At 48.3% G+C, this 17,973-nt stretch overlaps 1 protein-coding gene across 1 annotated transcript in view; it reads left to right on the forward strand.

Moving 5' to 3' along the window:
* The window catches only part of LOC134934216 (NXPE family member 3-like), a 97,767-nt gene that overhangs the window by 60,420 nt on the left and 19,374 nt on the right, over positions 1 to 17,973 (forward strand). Inside the window, exons 4-7 of the mRNA XM_063929703.1 lie at positions 4,853 to 4,924; positions 5,026 to 5,184; positions 5,286 to 5,582; positions 16,045 to 16,524. Of these exons, the coding sequence (XP_063785773.1) occupies positions 4,853 to 4,924; positions 5,026 to 5,184; positions 5,286 to 5,582; positions 16,045 to 16,524 (1,008 nt within the window). The remainder of the gene's footprint in view (positions 1 to 4,852; positions 4,925 to 5,025; positions 5,185 to 5,285; positions 5,583 to 16,044; positions 16,525 to 17,973) is intronic.

Below are 17,973 nucleotides of genomic sequence, written 5' to 3' on the forward strand. Positions count from 1 at the left end.
GGCCTTGCCAGCTTCTCTTCCAGAAATGGAAATAGTAAGCGTGGCGATACTAAAGTTGTGTCAAAATCAAGTGATTGTCATGGTACCCCCGTCTCAACAGGGTGAAGGTTTATATCCGAGCCTGTTCGTGGTCCCGAAGCAGGATGGCTCAGTCAGACCGATTCTAAACCTGAAATCCCTCAATTTCTTTCGGAAAAGATTCAAGTTCAAGATGGAGTCTCCACGAGCAGTGATCTCCAGTCTGGAGGAGGGGGATTTTATGGTGTCGGTCGACATAAAAGATGCAAACTTACATGTCCCCATATATCCTTCACATCAGGCTTACCTGAGATTTGCGGTGCAGGATTGTCATTACCAATTTCAGACGTTGCCGTTTGGTCTATCCACAGCTCCGAGGATTTTCACCAAGGCAATGGCGGAAATGATGGTTCTCCTGCGCAAGCAGGGAATCACAATTATCCCGTACTTGGACAATCTCCTCATAAAGGTGAGGTCCAAGGAGCAATTGTTGAAGAATGTTGCCCTTTCACTGACGATTCTACAACAACATGGTTGGCTCCTAAATTTGCCAAAATCACAGTTGGATCCAACAACACTGCTGTCGTTCCTGGGTATGATTCTGGATACAGAATTGCAGAGAGTTTTTCTTCCAGTGGAAAAAGCTCTAGAAATACAGAACATGGTAAAACAGATTCTGAAACCGGCAAAGGTGTCAATTCTTCACTGCACTCAGTTGCTGGGGAAGATGGTGTCGGCCTACGAGGCCATTCCGTATGGCAGGTTCCATGCCAGGGTGTTTCAGTGGAACCTGCTGGACCAGTGGTCCGCGTCTCACCTGGACATGCACCGGAAAATAATTCTATCTCCCAGGTCCAGAATTTCACTTCTGTGGTGGCTGAACAGTTCTCACCTTCTGGAGGGACGCAGGTTCGGGATTCAGGATTGGATCCTGATGACCACAGATGCAAGCCTCCGAGGCTGGGGAGCAGTCATACAGGGAAGAAACTTTCAGGGAAAGTGGTCAAGCCAGGAAGCTTGTCTACACATAAACATTCTGGAATTAAGAGCCATCTACAACGGCATACTGCAAGCAGAACATCTTCTTCGAGGTCTGCCGGTTTTGATTCAGTCAGTCAACGTGACAGCAGCGGCGTACATAAACCGCCAAGGCAGAACAAAGAGCAGAGCGGCGATGGCCGAGGCCACGAAAATTCTTCGCTGGGCGGAAAAGCATGCCAGCGCTCTGTCAGTAGTCTTCATTCCAGGAATGGACAACTGGGAAGCAGACTTCCTCAGCAGACATGATCTCCATCCAGGAGAGTGGGGTCTTCATCAAGAGGCCTTTGCAGAAGTGGCAAGTCATTGGGGAGTTCCTCAAGTGGACATGATGGCGTCCCGCCTCAACACATTCCAAAGGTGATAAAAATTGTAAGAAGAGCAAGGGTTCAGGCGATCCTCATTGTTCCGGATTGACCAAGAAGGGCCTGGTATCCAGATCTTCACGAGTTGCTCATAGAAGATCCCTGGCCTCTTCCTCTTCGGGAGGACCTGTTACGACAGGGGCTGTGCGTGTATCAGGACTTACAGCGGCTGCGTTAGACGGCGTGGAGGTTGAACGCCAAATCCTAGCCCGAAAGGGTATTCCCAGTGAAGTCATTCCTACACTTCTTCAGGCTAGAAAAGAAGTAACGGCAAAGCATTACCACCGTATTTGGAGAAAATATGTATCTTGGTGTGAATCCAAGAGGGCTCCTATGGAAGAATTTCACCTGGGGCTTTTGCTCCATTTCCTATAGGCAGGTGTGGATGCGGGCCAAAAGTTAGGCTCTATTAAAGTACAGTTTGCGGCCTTGTCGATCTTTTTTCAAAGGGAATTGGCCTTTCTTCCAGAGGTTCAGACCTTCATAAAAGCACATCCAACCTCCCTTTGTGCCCGCAGTGGCCCCATGGGACCTTAATGTGGTGTTGCAATTCTTGCAATCACATTGGTTTGAACCTTTGCGCAAGGTTGAGTTAAAATTCCTTACTTGGAAAGTGGTCTTGTTGTTGGCCTTGGCATCTGCAAGGCGAGTGTCTGAGTTGGCGGCTTTGTCTCACAAGAACCCCTGCTTGATTTTCCATGCTGATAGAGCGGAGTTGAGAACTCGTCAGCAATTTCTGCCAAAAGTGGTTTCATCATTACATGTTAACCAGCCAATTGTGGTGCCAGTGGCTACTGTCGCCCTGGCGGAGTCAAAGTCTCTTGATGTGGTTAGAGCTTTGAAGGTCTATGTCGCCAGAACGGCGCAGATTAGAAAAACAGAGGCTCTGTTTGTCCTGTGGGCTCCCAACAAGATTGGGGCTCCTGCTTCTAAGCAGACTATTGCACGCTGGATTGGTAATATGATTCAGCAGGCTCATTCTACGGCAGGCTTGCCGTTACCGAAATCGGTGAAAGCCCATTCTACCAGAAAGGTGGGCACATCCCGGGCGGCTGCCCGGGAAGTCTCGGCATTACAACTTTTCCGAGCTGCTACTTGGTCGGGTTCAAACACTTTTGCGAAGTTTTACAAGTTTGATACCCTGGCTGAGGAGGACCTCTTGTTTGGTCAATCGGTGCTGCAGAGTCATCCGCACTCTCCCGCCCGTTCTAGAGCTTTGGTATAAACCCCATGGTTCTTGAAGCATCCCCAGCATCCTGTAGGATGTATGAGAAAATAGGATTTTAATACCTACCGGTAAATCCTTTTCTCTTAGTGCGTAGAGGATGCTGGGCGCCTGTCCCAGTGCGGGCTGTATCTGCAGTTCTTGGTTATAGTTACGCACATGTTGCGTTGAGTTCAGTCAATCTGTGACTGTTGTTGATCATGCCGTTGCATGCGTTGTCTGTTGAATGCCATGTTGTACGGCGTGTTAGTGGTGTGAGCTGGTATGTATCTCACCTTAGTTTAAATAATTAAATAAATCCTTTTCCTCAAAATGTCCGTCTCCCTGGGCACAGTTCCTATAACTGGGGTCATAGGGGGAGGAGCCAGTTCACACCCATTCAAAGTCTTATAGTGTGCCCATGTCTCCTGCGGATCCCGTCTATACCCCCATGGTTCTTGAAGCATCCCCAGCATCCTCTACGGACTAAGAGACTAGGATTTACCGGTAGGTATTAAAATCCTATTTTTTTATAAATTAGCAAAAATCTCAAACATTTTTCATGTTGTCATTATGTGTGTAGAATTTTGAGGGGGAAAAAATGAATTTATTCCGTTTTGGAATAAGGCTGTAACATAACAAAATGTGGAAAAAGTGAAGCGCTGTAATACTTTCCGGATGCACTGTAGGTTGTTTCCTGTGAGCATGTCCATACAGGAAAAATCCCACGAGAACCCTAACTGGCCCATCATATGCAATAACAGGGAAGGTAATTGCAGTCTGCCTGAGGGAGTTTTCTCACAGCCTTTTAACTCCCCATATCCTGAGACATCATTTTCTTTAGATTCATTGCGACTGGGGATTGTCAAAGAAAAGCTCGACCAGCTGCAGACTTTGTTAACTGGTATATTATGCATGCTACTTGAATTTCATGGGAGACTGGTGAAACCCATTAAAGTGGTTCCAGAAAAGGAATTTACTTGGGACTCTGGGACTATGTGTGTTTAGGCATACCTCCCAACATGACCCTCTCCAGGAGGGAAAAGAAGTGTGTAAGTGCGCAGTCAGCAGCAGCTGGTAAGAGGATGGTCAGGTCCTCCAATATATATATTATATAGGAGGGACAGAATGCTCTGCTCCTGGACTGAACTCTTAATTTGGGATTGCCGTCACCTGTGGTGAAACACCTTCCTTATCCATTAACCTGTTCAAAACAGGTGCCTGCAATCATAAATTAAGAGAGTCCAGACGCAGAGCATTGTGTCCCTCCTGGAGAGGGTCATGTTGGGAGGTATGGTTTAGGTATACCTCTCCTGCACAGACAAAAGACAGGTTTCAGAGTTTTCCTCACCCTAGTCTCTCAGCAAGTAAACACCAGTATCACAGAGACATCAAACTTTGCCTGTATTGTGTATTTTATTCAAGCCTGTCTCATTTGGGAAAACAAGAAATGAGGTCAGAGTGCAACCCCAATCTTTAAGTACCACCTTTCCATCTGCTTCAGTGCCTGTTGCACTTGGTAGGGATGCAGAATATTTAATTCCAGAAAAGTGCCCTGGGTCTGCTGCCCTAGGAGGTTCTTCCAGATTTACTAAGCCAGAAAGCAATCCCAAATATCTCTCTGAAAGAATGGCTTCAAGTTTTTCTGCCCACAGATGTCCTCGAGTGTTGCAGAGCCATTCCCAAGTTACAAATGTAAGTGCACCAGCTCAAGTTCCATGCAATACCATCGGTCTCAAAGCTGATCTTCAGTCTGCCAGTTCCGAGCCTGTCACCCCAGGAGGGGTTTCCGAGCCTGTTGCCCTATGATGGGTTTTTGAGCCTCTAGCTCCAAGAGGGGGTTTGAAGTCTACTAGTCCCAAGGAGATTCTAGCTCCAAGAGGGGGTTTACAGTGCTTCAGGCCTTTGGGGGGCTTTGATTGTCCAGCCCCAGGAAGAGGCTTTGAGTGTCCAGACCCAGGAGGAGAGGGCTCCTGCCTTAGTCCAGCCCTAGGAGGAGGGGTCTCCTGCCTTAGTCCAGCCCCAGGAGGAGGGGGCTCCTGCCTTAGTCCAGCCCCAGTAGGGGGCTCCTGCCTTAGTCCAACCCCAGGAGGGGGCTCCGAGCATCATGCCAATTACAGGAAAAGAGTCCAGCATCTTCATTTCTGACAGCACAAGCCAAGTATCTAGGCACGTGGGCACTGCTGTAGTCTTGGTTGCCAATCTATGTACTGACTTGTTGTCTCAGGATTTGGGTGCAACCCAGTCTCCCAGGACTTCCAGCAAAGACCAAATCCAAAGAGTGCCATCCGAATCTCAGGTCAGTGCTCAGCTAGGGTCACCATATATTTCTGACCAGTCTCCTGAAAAGTTTGTTTCCTCCTCAGTGTCCTGACGATCCTTTTATTATTCTATCTGCAGTGTCTCCAGTGAACCAAGCTTCAACCTCACAGAATTCATCTGACGTTCCATCTTCAGATTATTTCGATGGAGATTTAGCACAATACTGGGCACTGGTTGACTGGTATCTTACCATGATGGAGACTGATCCTTCTCTTGGAATTACTCCCTGGAAACTGAGTTAAATATTTACTCATGAGCTTTAGTGGAGAAGCCTTGGAATGGGCTAATCCATTAATTGAAACCAATGACCCAGCTCTTCAGGATCTTGTGGCCTTTAGGTGTGATTAACATATTTGGCTCATGTTCCCATCAGTCTTCAAGGAATCCATCCATTCCAGTGGAGGACCCACATGCCATTGCCTTCGGTCGTGAAGACCAGCCTGCCCTTGCCTTCGAGTGTGAGGACCCACCAGCCCTTGCCTTTGGGCATGAGGATATATCTGCCCTTGTCTTTGGGCATGAAGATCTGAGTTCTGCCCTTGCCTCTGGGCTTTGCCACTGTCTTAAGTGCCGCCCCGCTGGCTACCAATGTTTTGAGTATCGCCTTGTTGACCACCTGTCAAAGTGCTTTAATGGTTCTTATGTCTTCCAGCAGTTGTAATTCTCGGTCATTTGAGATCCACGGTGTGCCAGAATTCACTGCTGAGATTTCATCCTGGTCCATCCGAGGTTCCTGTGCAGGTGGAATCTTCCAAAGTTCCTGTCTATCCATTTATGTTTATCCAGTCTCCCGAGTATCAAGCATCTCCTTAACCCTTAAACTGCTCAGTGACCGTTCAACTTCCAGAAATGATTCCAGAAGAAATCCAAGCAACCAATGTATTGAGGATTTCAGGGCTGCTCAAGCTGCATCCTCCCAAGTCTCCAGTGCCAAATATTTAGAATCTCCTTACCATGTACCGCCCCTGCCAGGGATTCCAGTTGCCGGCTCATAACAAACAGACGTGTGCCCGGGGTGCTGCCTTCCGGTGGGTGCCGGCACCATCTGGAGTGTGCCGGCGCCATCCGGAGGGCGCCGCACCATGGCAAGATCCGCTACTGTGCCCCCCCCCCCCCCCGCTGTGAAGGGAACTAGATGCTACACGTCTAGTTTCGCTTCGTGGAGAGGACCTTTGCCTGTGCGGTGCGCGCATTGTGGGACTGACACAGATGCTAGGGGTCATAATTGACCTCTAGTGTCTGTCTATGCTGTGATCCGAGGAGAGGAGCGGCGCCGGCGAAGGTCTGCAGCGGTCGGGAATCAGCAGCGGGGATTGTAAGTATTATTATTATTTTCTTCTTTCAGCGGCGCTACAGGGGGCACAAATGGGGGTGTAACTGACCACGCCCCTGTATGAAGCCACGCCCCTATTTTTTGCCCGGGGCGCAACAAGGGCTTGAACCAGCCCTGACTTTATCTCCAACGACTTTATCTCCATCCACCTCAGTCTCTAATGATAGGGAATCACCATAGGTGTGCGCAGGGGGGGGGGGGGGGGGTGCCTGGTGTGCACTGGCACCCCCTAATGTCTGGCACCCCGATCTCACATGCCTGATGCAGCGGTTGCAGAGCAGGCTGATTACTGTCCCCTCTGCACTGCACCCTGTCAGGACTGCATTACTGAGCGGACGCCTGGGTTAATCAAGGGTGCCACTGCCACCGGCTTTCAATCTCCCGGCTCCACCTCCATGTACAAAAACAGCGTGATGTGATTACATCATGCTGCTCGCACGCCCACCCGTCACACCCGCCACACGCCCACCTCTCTCCTTCTATGCTATGCCAACGCCACCCACTGATGAGTAGCAGCATGCAGCCAGCGTTCCTCTTAGGAAGACAAATTCAATACTGGTAGGCGATCTGCAGCAGCATTGACATGTCACTCGTTTTTCCAGCAGCAGCAGCAGTACTAGTCTGCGACTGTCAGTGCCAGTGAGTAACTGCAGCTTGCAGGGGAAAGAGAGGGGGAGCCAGACCAGGCTGAGGAGGAGCAGTGTAATTGCAGTGAGTGCCATCAGGGGTGTTTGTTTGGTGGATATTTTATATTGCGTTGACCGTCAATAGATGGTGCTAGACACGCCCAAAAGGCAGTGCTAGACACACCCCTCCACTGTGTTACAGTAAATCCAACCTATGATTAGATATTTATATTAGTGTCTGTTTGTCATCCCCAAAGATATAAATTGAATCCAAACTGTTTGGGCTAGTACCAATAATAATAGTCAAAGCCTAATCCGAAAATTAGATCCTGTGCTAATTGCCATAAACACCATTAGTACTGTATATGTGTTATTACGCCCACACAACATTGATACTCTATCAACTGGCATAGACATCAATAGGGCTGTGTAAATCTACTGTGTCTACATAAATCTGACACATTGTGTCCGCTACCACAGCTACGAATAGAGCTGTATATATCCTACTATGTCCACACAGAAGTGATAGATGGTGATCCTCTCAGGAAATTAAGTGGCTTAGATAGGAACAATGGGAGTAATTCTGAGTTGTTCGCTCGCTAGCTGTTTTTAGCAGCAGTGCAAACGCTAAGCCGCCGCCCTCTGGGAGTGTATCTTACCTTAGCAGAAGTGCGACCGAAAGGATCGCAGAGCGGCTACAAAAAAAATGGTGCAGTTTCTGAGTAGCTCCAGACCTACTCCTACCTTGCGCGATCACTTCAGTCTGTTTAGTTCCTATTTTGACGCAGGGCCAGATCTAGGGGGGGGGGGGGGGCGAAGGGGGCGATCGCCCCCCCTAACACAGTCATAGCCATGCCCACTTTTGAGCAGAAGAGAGCTCTCTGGGGAGAGCCTGAGGCAGAACGATGTGCTGCAGCTTATACCACAGCAGCACAGAGGAGCCAGGAAAGCAAGGGTTACAGAGCATTTGCCCCTCACTTGCTGGTGTGTGGGTACTAGGGCTAATAAATACAATTACCCCATAGCACAGTCACATGTACATAGAACAATCACAAAGCTCTATCTCAGTCTCACTCAAAATGTTCAGTCAGAATTGAGAGGAGGAGGAGTTAGGATTGCAGATGGGAGGAGTTGGGACTGTAGAGGGAGGAGTCAAGATTAAACAGTAAACCGCCCCCCCTAAAGAAAAGTCTAGATCCGTCCCTGTTTTGACGTCACAAACACGCCCTGCATCCGGCCAGCCACTCCCCCGTTTCACCAGCCACTCCTGCGTTTTTATCTGGCACGCCTGCGTTTTTCAGCACACTCCCCGAAAACGGTCAGTTACCACCCAGAAACACCCACTCCCTGTCAATCACTCAACGATCAGCAGTGCGACTGAAAAACGTCGCTCGACCTTGTGTGAAACTGCAATGGCTTTTGTGAAAGTACGACGCGCATGCGCACTGCACCCCATACGCATGCACAGAAATGCCAAATTTTAGCCTGATCGCTGCGCTGCGAACAACTGCAGCTAGCGATCAACTCGGAATGACCCCCACTATGTGTCTAGGTACATTGTATCAGACAAACTGTCGACATCTATGAGTCATAAGGCAGCTGCAGGATCCAACAGGCTATAGAAGCAGCTATCCCTGTAAACATTAACAGGGCTGATTACTTCTCAGTGTCCATACAATACTGACACACTGTAATTCTTTCTGGAAACTAATGCTGCATTTAGATCGCAAATGCCGGATCCTACCCGGTAAGAGAAACGTGTCTTTACCGGGTGGGATCCGGCATTTGCGCTCTGTGGCTGGCTTTCCGACCCGGCAATATACCGGGTCGGTTGCCATAGCAACGGAGGGCGCAGCAGCAGCAGGGGCGGGGGTGGAGGCGGCGCCGGGAGATGAGCTCATCTCCTGCGCCGCCTCTGCCTATGCTGTGAATAGGAACCGTGTCGCATCGACACGGCTCCCATTCACACCGCACCTGACCCGGTAATCAACCCGGGTAAAACCCTTCTTTTTTACCGGGTTGAATTACCGTGTCAGGCGACCCGCTAAATCGGCAACGGACCTTTCACATCGCACACTGACCCGTTTCGACACGGCAATATGCCGTGTCGATACCGGGTTATTTGTGCAATGTGAAAGGGGTATCAGTAACCTTGATCGGAACAGCAGGAAATTGAGCATACTGTAACACAAACTGGCAACAGTAAAGAGCCAACTAGCAGCTGCATGACACAATAGGACGCAGCAACAGCCCTTTTTGAGAGAACATATTTGAACACAAAGAAGGCTAATTTTATCAGTATCTGTATGGGCTAGAGCACACAGGAATATTTTTGTTTAATATGGGAATTATATATAATTTTCCCAGGGTGTAAAAAACACACCACTCAGTGGGTGACACAGACACTACAGTTTATTGGATTTAGGATATCACTGTAAAGGCAGTGTTGGCAGGGAATATAGTGTGTAAGTCAAATGTTTGACCTATTTGAATATATAGAAGCATCACTAAAGTAAATTTGACTATATAAACACATGACCAACAGCCAAACCTATTTTAAGTTTATTGTTGAACTGTAGACAAAGATCTATACACTATATTGATATTCATTTCTGAATTCCTGCTGCTTAACCCTATACCTCATCCCAGTAATCTAGGAATGGTAAAAATCATATATATACAAAATATCCATATAGGCCTATTGCTGAACATCAACCACAATTATAAATCTATCTCTGTTTATCCCATTGATTGATAGTTTTGGATATTTTTATTCCCATTGAATTCCCATTTTTCGTGATACAAGTGGGTTGGAGTAATATTTAAGTCTCCTCATATGTCGCTCGTTCCGCTTTAAAATGGTATTTGTATACCTGCATTGATAAGCAACCTATCTTATATTATCAGTCAGTCGAATTGAGATTATTGAGGACAGTGGTGGATGTGGGAGGCTATATCAATAATTGGGACAGCCAAACCAATAGGGATTATTCCTTTAATGGCTTAGACAATGAACCCAAAAAGGTCTGACATAAGGAGGTGTACATCTCAGTTGAATTTGATCTGGGATTACACAGATAGGGAATACATGGCAATAATTACTGGAGACATTCCCAAAGATATATAAGGTGGACTGCCACTCAGTGAAATTGGGGTTATTATATCCCCTTTAAAAGCGATATATTCCCTATCAGAATCATAGAACCAATAAAGGGCCAAGATATAGGTGGGTTGCTTTACACCAATAAGCGGGACCGCCATATCTCTCATAACAACTTAGTCTATATGCACGGTTGAATTATTTACTAGCATATTAATAATAAGACAGATAATAAATGCGGGACGGTTGAGAGATTTGGAGATCTATTTCCTAATTAAAACCAATTTGGGACTATACATATAGAGAATATACAGTAATAATAACTGAAGACATACTTGATGTTCATAACTCTTACTGGGAGACTGAGGCATTGGCATTTATTTACATCGGTAGAGACAACTTTCAGATATTAATATACGAGTGACTTAATACCAACTGCACTCGGATATGTATAGAAATCTTTAGAGTGAGCTATAAACATCAAAAACAAACGTGGATACATTTTTTATTCTTTATTCACATTTTCTCAATTATTTATTCACATATCTGTTAGTTTTTTGTGATTTAAACCTCTATGTTTACCTGTAGTCTGGGATAATAAATTCATTTATATCCTATTTTAGTACATATCCAATAAAGGTTACATTTTCTTTATATCAACTCTTCCTTCAGTGCGTCAACAATGCAGATTCCTTTTCTTTTTTCCTCCTAACTTTAGTCTATGCATACTGTAGTTGACAGCACCCCCTATATAGATTGAGCATTGTCCAAGACACAAGATAGTGGTCCATACCTGTGGGCATGTGGCGATCCTCCACATACACACATGACAATTCAACAATATGAGTTGAGTGTGCGGATACCCAGTTCCTGACCTCCAGGTAAAGCAAAGGGTCAGGCGTATCCAAGACAGGCTCGTACTTCCAAAACTACCAAGTCTAAGCAATCTTGGGCCGCCCGTCAGCCTGCTTCCAAACAGGACAAGCCTGCGGCATGACGGGGCGGGCCTCCCCCTGGGGGACCACAGGGTGGGAGGCCGACGTCTACAGTTTGCCCAGGCTTGTTTAAAGACCACTTCAGACGCCTGGGTGCAGGAAGTTGTCTCTCACGGGTACGCAATCTCTTTCAAGAGACGCCCCCCTCACCAGTTCTGCTCTATGGTTATCCCTTCGGATCTGCTGAATGCACAGACTTTACACTTGGTTGTACAATCTCTCCTGGATACTGGAGTGATTGTGCCGGTATCTCTGTCTCAAAGAGGCAGGGGCTACTATTCGACCCTGTTTTTAGTCCCGAAACCAAATGGGTCCTCCTGGCCTATACTCAACCTCAAATCTTTAAACAAATTTGTGAGGGTGTCCAAATTCCATATGGAAACTCTGCACTCTATTGTATTGGCTATGGAGCCCAAGGACTATATGGTGTCCCTGGACATACAGGATGCTTACCTACACATACCTATTGCCATTTCGCATCAGCAATATCTGTGGTTTGCTACTGGCAACCTACAGTACATTATCAATTCCAGGCTTTGCCTTTTGGACTGACCACGGCTCTTTGGATCTTCACCAAGGTCATGGCCGTCATGACGGCTCTTCTCCTCCATCAGGGTGTCAGGATCATGCCGTATCTGGATGGCTTGCTGATCCTGGTGAACTCCCCAGAGGTTCTCCTCAGTCATCTGGAACTGATGGTTGAATTCCTACAAGGCCACGGGTGGCTCATCCACTGAAAGAAGTCCTCACTGGTCCCTGCTCAGGGCATGGTGCACCTGGGGGCATTGTTGGACACACACAACCAGAGATTGTTCTGGTCTCCAGAGAAGGTCCTGAAACTTCAGGACAGGATCAGATACTTCCTCTCTCACCAGAGAGTGTCAATACACTCGGCGATGCAAGTACTAGGCCTCATGGTGTCGGCGTTCGACATGGTAGAGTATGCTCAATTTCATTCCCGCCCTCTACAGCGGTTAATATTTTCCAAGTGGAATGGCCTGCCTTGCCGGATCAGGTCTCAAATGATCTCCTTGACTCCGGAGGTTCGTCTGTCACTGAGCTGGTTGCTACAGGACCAGGGAGGAATCTCCCCTCCCAATCAACACTCTGGAATTGCGGGCAGTGTTCAATGCATTGACACTGGCTCTGCCTCTGGTACAGAACAGGCCTGTTCAAGTACAATCAGACAACGCCACCACGGTGGCATACATAAATCATCAAGGCGACACTCGAAGCCGCATGGCAATGATGGAAGTGTCAAAAATCCTTCAATGGGCGGAACGCCATCTGCCAGCAATATTGGCAGTGTTCATTCCGGGGGTCCTTAACTGGGAAGCGGACTTCCTCAGTCATCAGGACGTGCCCGCTGGAGAGTGGGGTCTTCATCTAGAAGTCTTTCAACTCCTAGTGGACAAGTGGGGTCTAGCAGATGTAGACCTGATGGCGTCTCGACACAATCACCAAGCTCTGGTCTTCGGATCAAGGACAAAGGATCCTCAATCAGCGTTTGTGGATGCACTGGCAATTCCATGGAACTTTCAGGTGCCCTACGTGTTCCCTCCAGTGTCACTCCTGCCCAGGGTAATACGGAAGTTCAAGCAAGAAGGAGGAATACTACTTCTAATCGCTCCAGCGTGGCCCAGATGGCATTGGTTCTCCGAACTGCAGGATCTCTCGATAGAGCATCCTCTTCTACTTCCTCAACGCCCAGACCTCCTCGTTCAGGGCCCTTGTGTCTACCCGGACCTGGCCAGACTTGTTTTGATGGCGTGGCTCTTGAAGCATCACTCCTGAGAGCAAAAGGATTCTCTGAGGCGGTCATTCAAACTGTATTGAAAGCCCGTAAACCAGCTTCAGCTCAGATTTATTACAGGGTCTGGAATTCTTACTTCACCTGGTGTGCCAGTAAGAATTATGATGCATATACTTTCAGGACTTCCAGACTTTTCACTTTTCTACAACAAGGCCTGGACTTGGGCATTCGTTTAGCCTCCCTCAAGGTTCATATTTCTTCCTTGTCGGTATGGTTTCAGCGAAAAATTGCTTCTCTTCCTGACGTTCATACTTTCACTCAGGGTGTTTTATGGATTCAGCCTCCCTACGTCTCTCCTGTGGCTCCGTGGGATCTGTCTGTTGTTCTGAATGCCCTTCAAGAGTCTCCATTTGAACCTCTTGAGTCTACGGACCTTAAATGCCTTACACTTAAGGTCGTTTTTCTGTTGGCTTCTGCTAGAAGGGTGTCGGACTTAGGCGCTTTGTCCTGTCGTTCACCCTTTCTGATTTTTTTTTCACCGTGAACGGGCAGTTCTTCGAACTCTCCCAGGTTATTTGCCTAAGGTGGTATCATCTTTTCACCTTAACCAGGAGATTGTGGTTCCGGCCTTCACCTCTTCTGGTTTGTCCTCCAAAGAGCGATCTTTGGATGTGGTACGGGCTCTCCATATTTATATGGAAAGGACTGCCTCTATCAGGAGGTCAGATTCCCTTTTTGTACTTTTTGGTTTTCACAAACGTGGCTGGCCTGCGAATAAGCAAACCTTGGCCAGATGGATTAGAATGGTGATTGCACAAGCCTATGCACATGCTGGACTCCCAGCTCCTGCTGCTATAAAAGCCCAATCTACTCGGTCTGTTGGACCTTCTTGGGCAGCCCGCTGTGGCGCGTCCGCAGAACAATTGTGCAAGGCGGCTACTTGGTCCTCGGTGAACACATTCATCAGGTTCTATGCCTTTGATACTTCCGCCTCCCAGGATGCTTCCTTTGGACGCCGAGTTCTTGTGCCCGCTACAGTGCATCCCCTCCCATGAGGAACTGCTTTAGGACATCCCAAATGTTATTCCCTGTGGAATACCAGTGTACCCCTCTGCAGAAAAGGAGATTTATGATAACTTACCATTGTTAAATCTCTTTCTGCGAGGTACACTGGATTCCACAGGTCGCCCACCCTGACGCACTTAGCTTCTTTGGGTTTGTATGGCATTAGCCGCTAGTTTCTTCTCCTGTCGTGAGAATGTGGGTCTATGTGACTAACATCCACCATCTCTCTTACCTGCTACTGCATTGGACAGGTTAAGAAAACTGAGCTCCAGTGCCTGGAGGCGGGGCTATAGAGGAAGGGGTGCAGTGCATCCTGGGAACAGTCAAAGCTTTAGCCTGTTGGTGCCTCGGATCAAGATCCAACTCTACACCCCGATGGTATTCCCTGTGGAATCCAGTGTACCTCGCAGAAAGAGATTTAACAATGGTAAGTCTTACCATAAATCTCCTTATTCCTCAGTGTTCTTCAATTACAGTTATCAAGTATCCAATCTTACAAGTAATAATCTCATGAACATTGTTTCCTGTACTTGTTTCTTATCCTGGGTCTCCAGATTGTGGTATTAAATTATACAATCTTTAAGCTACTGTATTTGGACATTAATACTTATACCATAATTGTGACTGAACTCTGGTCCCTGTTGTTTGCCTCCTGAGTACTGCTTTACCCTGTATGAAATAAACCTGCTGTTGCACCTTGAACATAGGTTGTTTCCTGTGAGTATGTCCATACAGGAAAAATCCCATGTTAACCCTGACATCTATGTAATCATATTGCAGAAGCCATATAAGGCTCGTGCTGGAAATGAGGACCGTGCATCTAATGCCATCTGGAGAATGGCCATCTGTGCTGGCTAAGATTAGGCCTATAGGCATACCTCCCAACTGTCCCGATTTTCGTGGGACAGTCCCGTTTTTGGGGGACTGTCCCGCTGTCCCACCCGCGGGCCGCAGTGTCCCGCGGTGGGGGGGGGGGGAGGGGGGGCAGTTGGGAGGCTCTGTCTCTTGCTGCCCTGCTTAGCAGAACAGCGGTGAATAGACGCGTCTATTCAGTGCAGACAAAGGGAGAGGGGGCATGCCAGCGGCTCACAGAGCGCTGGGCATGCCCCCTCAGTGATGAAAACGGGGGCGTGGCTCGCGATCGCGTGTCCTCCTGCGAAGCCACGCCCCCTTTTTGGGAGCGCGCGCCGCTTCGCCGCGCATGCGTCCCTCTTTAGAGAAGGGAAAAGTTGGGAGGTATGCTAAAGGGGTTATTGCTCGATCTTAAATAAAGCTGTATATATTTGCAGCTTCTGCTTTTTTTTTTTTGTATCTGCTTCAGATCATACAAATGAAAAGTCATAGGGGGGAATCCTTGGTTGCCACTATGACAAACTGGCTAAACAATTTGGGTTATTAAGTTTAAGTAAAATCGCTCGCCAGCTGGGAAGAGAGAACTTATGAAGCACAAGTCGCTCTGAGTTGTGAAAGTCAAACTGTGCATGAAAAGATTGCCACCAGTCTTGCAATTTCAAGGGTCAGACCTAGCATTCAGTGCTAGGTGATTATCAGTGTTAAATTGTATTTGAAGAGGCGAGAGCATAAAGGTGTTATGTAACAATTTTCTGAAAAATGAGTTACTGTTAATGGATTAAGGTGTTGTGACCTTGGGATCATAGTAACAATGTAATTTTAAATGTTCTGAGTTTATTTACTGATATTTAGTGGAAAATTGTGCGACAGTATGTCCAACACTTTTTTTACAGTTGAAGATAAATTATTAGAACCTGTCTCAGTTTCTTCTAAACGTATCATACTTTAACACCTTCATCCACTCCCCTCTTCATTTGCTACTGCACACCATGCTCTTTTTCTGGTCCTCTGTGTACTAATTTTGGCTGTGACTATGGACTTCTTTTGAGCCTGCTTCCAGCACTTCTGACTGATCATTACCCGCTGCAACCTTTCCTATAGCTCCTGCTGCCTGGGTCATTCCTAAATTCTCTGGGTAGCTATCTGACTCTTACATACCTCCTAAATGTTCTGATTCCAGCAGGACAGTCCCGCTATTTGGACACTGTCCCTCTGTCCCATCTGCGGGCCGCAGTGTCCCTCGGTGGGAGGGATGGTTAAGGAAGCTGTGCGCACGGGGGGTGCCTGGTGCGCACAGCACCCCCTAATGTCCGGCACCCCCCGCACGTCACGCCTGTGATCCGATCATCGCTGTCTATGTGCTGCTATTGTAGCAATACTACTACAGCAGCACACAGGCAGCGATGATCGGATCGCCTGCTGGCAATCGCTGCCTGTGCTGTTAGTTACACCCCCTCCCGCTGCAGCGGTCAGACTCACAGACTGTGGGTGGCTGGCCGCACAGCCCACCTGCCGTCATGCGCCAATGTCACACTGCACGGCCTCCCTCTCTTCCTTCCCGGCCGCCCTGCGCTGTCCTCCCGTCCGGGCTCTCTGTCTCTCCTCTCCATGTGTGACCTGCCCTGCCATTGCTGACACACCCCAGGAGCCTAGGACTCTGAGCCGCTGCTGGAGCAGGTGGGAGCCCCCGGCTCTTCTTCCCTGCCGCCGATGGAGCGCCACCGGGCGCCCATGTGGGGTGTGCCTAGCTCTTGTCCCTGCCGCCACCAGAGCCCCACCAGACGTCCACGTGTGGTGCACCCTGCACTTGTCACTGCTGCCGGCGGAGCCCCTGTATCTGCCGCAGCAGACTGGTAGGCTTTAATATTAAATTACAATTCCCAATATGTCCCTCTCCCACCCTGCACTCCCCTCTCACCCTGCGTCCTCTCCCACCCATCAACCCCTTCTTTCTCTGTCCCTCTCCCCAATATATCCTCCTCCCTCACTGCATTACCCCTCTCACCTGATGCCCCTCCCCCTCTTCCTCTGTCCCTCTACACAATATGTCCTACTCACAGCTTGCGTCCTCTCCCACCCTGCGTTCTTTCTCACCCAGCATCCCCCCCTTCCTCTGTCCCTCTCCCCAATATATCCTTCTCACAGCCTGCATCCCCCCTCTCCCATCCAGTGTCCCAATCCCCAATATATCCCTCTCCCACCCTGCATCCTCTCCCACCCAGCATCCCCCTTTCCTCTGTCCCTCTCCCCAATATATCCTCCTCCCTCACTGCATTACCCCTCTCACCTGGTGCCCCTCCCCCTCTTCCTCTGTCCCTCTCCCCAATATATCCTCCTCCCTCACTGCATTACCCCTCTCACCTGGTGCCCCTCCCCCTCTTCCTCTGTCCCTCTACACAATATGTCCTACTCACAGCTTGCGTCCTCTCCCACCCTGCGTTCTTTCTCACCCAGCATCCCCCCTTCCTCTGTCCCTCTCCCCAATATATCCTCCTCCCACCCTGCATCCCCCTCATATAATGACCCTGTCCCCTTGAGTCCTCCCTCCACCGCGTGTCCTCCCTCTCATCCAGTGCCTCTGATTTATGTATATGTGTGTGCGTCAGTGAAAGGCTGCGGCACTCACAGGTCTTGTAATCTGTATGCAGGTTATATACTGGTCCACCTCATCTTAGCACTCTAATCCATATACAGGTCAACGTTTTCTTTTATTACATAAAATTTTGTATGTGCTGACAAAATTGTATGTAATAAAATGAAACGTTGACTATGGATTGGAGTGTCCTGCTAAAATGAGGTGGACCCGTATATAACCTGCATACAGATTACAAGACCTGTGAGTGCCGCAGCCTTTCACTGACTATCTATATATTACTGAAGCCCAGGAAGTGGTGCTAAACATGCCCATTAGGCAGTTCTAGGCACGCTCGGTAGACGGTGCTAGACACACCACTCCAGTTGTTCACACCCTAATAAAATGTGCTGCGCACACCTATGTGCACGCCATCTATCAGTGAAGGGAGGTGAGCAGGGGGCTGCCAAGCTGCTCACCTGCCCCCAAAATGATGATAATGAGAGTAGTGTAGCCACACCCCTTCACATAAGACTATTCCTATTCATCCTAGGACACGCCCATTTATGGGTGCGGGCATGCAAAGTCCCGACTTTATACATTCATTGGGAGGTATGCTCTTATAATGTGACATCATTCTCCAAAATTATTAGTACAGGTTGAGAAAGCACTCCCTGTCTTTTCACGATCAGTGGTACAGACCAAGGGGTAAATTTACTAAGATGGGAGA

This window comes from Pseudophryne corroboree, chromosome 6 (assembly GCF_028390025.1).
Source record: "Pseudophryne corroboree isolate aPseCor3 chromosome 6, aPseCor3.hap2, whole genome shotgun sequence".
Taxonomy (NCBI): domain Eukaryota; kingdom Metazoa; phylum Chordata; class Amphibia; order Anura; family Myobatrachidae; genus Pseudophryne; species Pseudophryne corroboree.